The sequence below is a fragment of the Coregonus lavaretus genome, assembly GCF_964263955.1.
Source record: "Coregonus lavaretus genome assembly, contig: HAP1_SCAFFOLD_6527, whole genome shotgun sequence".
Lineage (NCBI taxonomy): Eukaryota > Metazoa > Chordata > Actinopteri > Salmoniformes > Salmonidae > Coregonus > Coregonus lavaretus.
The window spans coordinates 1437-7808 of NW_028165775.1; the positions used below are offsets into that span (position 1 = coordinate 1437).

Here is a 6372-nt window from a genome sequence, read left to right on the forward strand (position 1 = left end):
TTAGTTCAGAAGTTAGACATAGGCCTTTTACACAACCTTTCTTCTTTAGTTCAGAAGTTAGACATAGGCCTTTTACACAACCTTTATCTGTATGGGGGTAAAGATTACATAATACAATTGAATATTTTCTCCCATAGGGACATTTTCTTTGCAACAAAATACAAGTGGATAAACTATGCAACACATAAATCCCTTTGAGTGTCAGATATAGACCTAAACATTCTGCAGGTGCACATTCTAAAGCATGATACTGGCTATTTTTTTTTTTTTTTTTTGGCAATGTTGCTTAGCAACGAGATACGACAAACATCCTGCAATCTTGCCGTTCAGTATTGTTTCATGCAAAAGCTTTAGCCTATATTGTTCCGAATTTAGCGAACATTTCCCCAGACGGTGTCAGTAGCCGTCCAGGGGGATCTAATAGTAATAAGCGAGCCCTTCATAATACAAAAAATAAGATTGCATCTGGTTAGTACATTGTCAGACATTTAGCTAAATCCTAATTAGCTCAAAATGCCATATGCTGTTGATGCATGCATCCCGACAGCGAGCATCCTGTGATTCAGAAGAGAATATAATTTTTCTGATTGACATAGTTGCTCAAGTAAAACGGGTTACAAAATGGAAAGGAATTGATCGCTAACGCGATTTATGCCCAGTACGTTCCAGAAATATTACCAGCCGGTTGGTTGAGCCGAAGCAAAATCTATATTTGGGCACGGAAGTGGAGGTCACCGCGCAGCGTTCCGTTGCCCAGTGAAAAAAAAAGAGAAGATAAGTACGCGCTGACGTCAGAGCACTCTGACGTAGAGTCAACCATGGCAACAGAGCGATGGAACAATAAATAGACAGAGCATGGAGACGCTGGAGAGGAGTACTCCACCATCTTTTTAATGGTCCAATTTTAGACAATTGTGTAAATGCCCCCTATAGAATACTGTTCTCTTCGATATTCTATATAAAGTTGTTATTTTTCAGTGCAGATTGGATTGTGTGTTCATTTAGACAACAGAAGGAAGCAAAGAGATCATTTTTAAATATTTCATATACATTTTATTTGTTACAAGGTTTGCAAATGTTCAGTTTGCTTTGTAGTTCATTTTTTAAATTATACATATAAAAAAAAATTAGTTTTTAATTTATGAAATTTAAATGTAACGTTTTCACAGAAAACTCATACTAGGATATAGACCACACCATGGTTAGACAAGCTCATGTTTTTTTTTTTTTTATATCACAAACATCAAAGTTCACATTCAAACAACCAGAAAACAAACCGGTCATGATAACTATATTGTTCTGAAGAACACAAGTCATCAACACTAACAACAACTGTTATCGAGTGCCATAAAATCAATATACGGTTTGTAAACCCAAACTATTATGTGTTATAAGTTAAACATGCTTTAACTTGCTATATAGTTGATAGAGGCAAGTAATGGCCGATTATAGTCAAGACAAAACTTAGTAAACAAATCATTTATGTTGCTTCCTGGTTGTGTGTGTCCAAGTCCATTCCATAGCCCTGCGATCATTCTGCACATCTACCACATACTGGGACTGCCCATGAAGTGCCAAATGTGCTCTAGAGGAAGTCGTGTTGTGTGGAAGAAGAGGGGGGGGGGGGTTCCAAATGTCACGTGCACTACTTTTGACCAGAGCCCTAAGCAGTGCACACTATATGGAGACATTTGGGACTCAACTTGAAGTTATCCTCACAGGGCTAGTAGGGTAGGGGAGTTGAGGGAATCAGAGGACTGGTCATTGCTGGTGCTGCCTCTCCGGTGGGCCACGCCACAGGTAGGGAAAGCCTCTGCCTCTGGGTAGGTAAAGACGAATGAAGACTTGTAGGTAGTGCAGGACGGGGTGCAGGTGACCACAGGTGTGCACAGGGGCTCAAAGTCATTATTGGCTGTGCTGTAGAGGGGCTCCCAGTCCTGGGTGTACAGGGAGCTGGTCAGATCGACCTCGGGCACCGACCGGGCCGTCTCCAACTCAGTCTTGGTGAGGAGAGAAAGGGACTCCTCCAGGCAGGCTGTGTCCAGGTCGGCCAACTTGACGTCGGAGACTGAGATTGAGGCGGTGGACAGGAAGGGACTGCTGGAGAATATGGAGGCCGAGGTGGAGGTGAGGGGAGCAGCAGAGCTGGAGACCATGCGCTGAGGCTGGGACAGCTGGATGGAGACCCCGTGGTTGGGGACGACGGTGGGGAAAACAGTGTCCATATCAGAGGGGATCTTGCAGATGGGCTGGTGGGCTGCAAGGATGAACTCTAACTTCTCTTTCTCTTTGAGCAGGTTGGCGATGTCGTTCTGGAGAGCAGACTTCTCATCCTCCAGCTCGTCAGTTTCACCCTGCAGAGTGTCAGTGAGCTCTCTCCTCCTGTTGCGGCATTTAGCTGCTGCTTGCTTGTTCCTCTCTCTACGGACTCTCTTCTTCTCCTCCTCCTCAGGAGAAAGCTATAGAAGAAAGAAAAAAAAAAACACGAAAATTAAGTTCCAGCAGTCCTCCAATTCAATGCAAATGTCATCATTAAACCCTACACGCACTGTTCTCCATATTCAAAACGAAAGTGGTGTACATTATTTGTTGCAACAGTATAGTCCCATAGACCAGCTTTAAGCTCAGTTAGGAGAATTACCTGTTCCATTTTGCCTCTGCGCCCAGAGCTGTGGCCCTTGTTCCTCATGGCTTTAGTGTAGGTTGGGGGGCTGGCACTGTAGGGATGGGCTCTGTGAGAAGGGGCCACAGAGGAAAGCGGCTGGACCATCCACTGCAGGTCTGGGCTGGCAGAGATGGCTGTAACAGTAGGGATGAAGGACGAACCACTGGACACTGAAGTCAGGTCTGTGAAGTCCTGTTACAGAATAAGGAGGGAAATCAGTCAGTACAGGAGAATATATAGACAGAGGGTAGGGTACTGGGGAGGGTGGGTGATGCTGCTGAAGCAATGCACTGCATCATTTCACTCATGCATATTAATGAAGCCGGTTGGTAAGTCTATTAAAAGCCATAGGGTTTATAAATATCCCTAGTGATGTAAGCCATGACGCTTAACTTCTCTAGAGTTTCCTCGCTGCTTGCTGAATGAATGAACTACAGGAGTGTATAGTCAGTGTTCTGTTGTAGAGCAGAGATGCTTTAGAAGCGTCTAGTTTTATATGCTTCAGCATCTACTAGAAGGGAAACTTCATGCACTGTTATAATATAACATATATAATAAGATACGACTACATTAATAAGGTTTAGCTGCATACAGTATCGCTGGGATTGCATGGTTTATAATCCACCATTACTGCGTGGTTATTACACTTATAACATGTATTTAATGAAATTGAAAGAAAGTCAATATGCTACATTAAAATGATCAATATACCTGAGATTGGGGAGAGCCCATGCTGGAGTAAGATCCCTCAGGAGAGTTGTAGTAAACCAGGTTATCGCCGGCTGGAGAAGCAGTACTACAGCGAGAAGAAGAGTCACAATCCGTGTTGAAAGCGGAGTACATCATCGTTTCAGGAGATCACGAAGAAACTCGATAAATTCCAAATAAAGTTAAACGAAAGTAGGCGTCGGCTAAAGCTGTCAAAGTCAAGTGATCCTTTTAGCAGGTTAGCTGGTGTTGAACGTGACCCTACCCTGTGTTGTCGTGTCTCTTTCGATTCTTCCGTCCTTTCTTCTGCTGCGAAAAGTTTGACTACAGACTCTGACAGTTCGCATGGTTTTTATAGGCTTGCTAACGGTCTGGCGAAGAAATAATCGTGACGTGAATGGGACGTACCTCCCTTGAATGGGTGAGGAGCGCAACATAACAACGGGTTATGAACATACTAAACACTTATTTTGAGACTTGTAACACATTTTAAAGTATCCAACAAATTGATTCTGGACTTAAACATGCTTTTTTTGTTTGTTTATTGGCATAAGATAAAAAGTTAGAACTTCAAAGTTGCCTTTCCCAAGAAATGGAACGTTCCAGAAGGAGATCCCGTCGACGTAATTTACCTTATATGGTGCATCCTGTTAAATGGGCGGGCCCTGCTGGGAAATACAGAACTATCCCGAGATCGGCTACAATTGGCTGACAGGAACCGAGGTCGAAGATTGGAAGGTTGAACACAATGAAGTAATTCCATGCAGAAGCGTTCGAAAACAACAAATTCATTGGGACCAGCTCCATTGATTATAGTCCCATGAATTGCTAGAGTTCTGGGATATTAGAATCCTCCTGTATGTATATTTTGAACCTAGACCTTTTTTATTTATTTTATTTCACTTTTATTTAACCAGGTAAGCCAGTTGAGAACAAGTTCTCATTTACAACTGCGACCTGGCCAAGATAAAGCAAAGCAGTGCGATAAAAACAACAACACAGAGTTACATATGGGGTAAAAATACATAAAGTCAAAAAATACAACAGAAAATATATATACAGTGTGTGCAAATGTAGCAAGTTATGGAGGTAAGGCAATAAATAGGCCATAGTGCAAAATAATTACAATTAGTATTAACACTGGAATGATAGATGTGCAAGAGAAGGAACACGACGTTAAGGAAAGACAACAACACAGAACTGGCTGTTATGAAAACTGGAATATGGGACACTAATGGTCAGCTGTGTCAGAATAGAACAAAGTAAAGCTATTTATGGTTAACGTTATTTGTAGCTACTTTCAACACAATGCTATAGTAATCCATAGGCTTTAATACTGTGTTATTTGTGTTTTACCATAGGACATATATTGTCCCATGGTGATAATGTGGAATATAGGCTAATTATCCTATCCAGGCTAGTTTCACAGCCTGTAGGCCTGTGCCTATGTATAAATACCAATGTGGTACACACCCTAGGCCTAATCTAGACCACAGAATTATTGATGATATGTGATAATATGCAACTGTCCTATTTGTGGAAGAAAATATTGAACAACTTGACATTGTAATCACAAGGGGTAGGCCTAATGATGTGTAAATGATGTTATGTCCTCAATTTAGGAGGGTCCCAATGGCTATGTAGCATTTGACATTATGTATGATTTCAGTTAGGTCATTGAAAAGAATGCTAAAGTTCCTCATGAGTGTAAACTGATTCAACAATATACAGGCGTTACTAATACCTGAAAAACGGATCAATGACCTATATGTATATAGAATAGGCCTATAGAAATACGGCCATTCTAGAAGTATTGCACAAATCATAAACAGAGAGGAATTATAATACCATACAGCTGCTGAACTGAAGCCAACAACATTCCCCAGACTACTCATGTACTTTGGCCCCAGGCAATGTTTGTATCTCTTGGTTCCAGGTGAGGTGACCGGAGGGAGTGGCAGTATGTGGAGCAACAGGTAGGCCAGGTGTACTTTTCGGGTTGTAGTGGTTGAGTACAGTAGACTTAAATCACTTAGATGATCTTAACAAAGGTGTTCTCCAAGAATGCTTTATATTCAGTAGCCTAGTGACTGGGGGGATCCCTAGTCATTGTAGTGAGAAGGCACGTGGTGAGATTATGTGCATCATCAGCTCAAAATACACAGAAGTAAAGAAGACAGCTGGGCATTTAAATATTTACATTTGAGTCATTTAGCAGACGCGCTTACCCAGAGCAACTTACAGGTGCAATTAGGGTCAAGTGCCTTGCTTAAGGGCACATCGACAGATTTTTCACCTAGTTGGCTCAGGGATTAGAACCAGCGACCTTTCGGTTACTGGCACAACGCTCTTACCCACTACGCTACTTGCCGCCCTGGACTCAATTATTATTTTGAAGTCCTGGACAGGCATGAATGTCCTAAAGAAAATCTATTTTTCATAGGCCTAATGTACAAAACAAACTATTGTTTTGCTTCTATTCTGCTTTTAATAAACATGCTTAAATATGGAAAACGTAACTCTAGTAGACCAGTAGTCTACAAAAGGGTTCCCTCGTTCCCCCCCCACGCATTTAAATATGCCCTATACGCGTTCTCTCCGAGGGACTATAAACTTTGCGCTGGGCCATGTTTCACCGGCTCATGTTTTGTTGAACAGTCTGCGTTGTCCCGGCAACGTTCCACCCCTTCTCGCCAGTGACGCTCTGGCTCTGCATAGCAGTCTTTCGGAGCCGAGCAAATGGAAAGGGATGGCATAGTTAGTTGACAACTGTTTATTTAGGTAGCCAGAGTTGTTGGCAAGACTCAATATAGGGCGACACAACATTGGACTACAGTGCATATATTAATGCAATGTTTATTTTTGAGGGGATTTCAGATGTTATGAATTTACAGTCAATTGCTGTTTATTTAGGCTGTATTGCCAGCCATTGTATATGCCTAAATATAATGTGTGTTGTCAAGGTTTTACACAAGCTGAGCCTACTTTATAGTCACTCA

The 6372-nt window shown here is 41.9% G+C and overlaps 1 protein-coding gene across 1 annotated transcript; it reads right to left on the bottom strand.

Annotated features, from left to right (window-relative positions):
• Positions 1-867: 867 nt before the first annotated feature.
• On the bottom strand, positions 868-3701 carry LOC311115497 (protein c-Fos-like). Its single transcript, XM_084190662.1, has 3 exons — positions 3377-3701; positions 2642-2857; positions 868-2459 (listed from the first exon to the last, which is right to left on the bottom strand). The coding sequence occupies exons 1-3, from the start codon at positions 3509-3511 to the stop codon at positions 1716-1718; spliced, it is 1095 nt and encodes a 364-aa protein (XP_084046788.1). The 5' UTR covers positions 3512-3701; the 3' UTR covers positions 868-1715.
• Between the last annotated feature and the right edge of the window lie 2671 nt (positions 3702-6372).

Excerpts from the sequence above, each read along its gene's own strand:
- LOC311115497 (XM_084190662.1), bottom strand. The coding sequence starts at position 3,511 with ATGATGTACTCCGCTTTCAACACGGATTGTGACTCTTCTTCTCGCTGT. Across the intron at positions 2,858-3,376 it reads TGGGCTCTCCCCAATCTCAG|GACTTCACAGACCTGACTTC; the intron begins GTATATTGATCA and ends ATTCTGTAACAG. Across the intron at positions 2,460-2,641 it reads GCAGAGGCAAAATGGAACAG|CTTTCTCCTGAGGAGGAGGA; the intron begins GTAATTCTCCTA and ends TTTCTTCTATAG.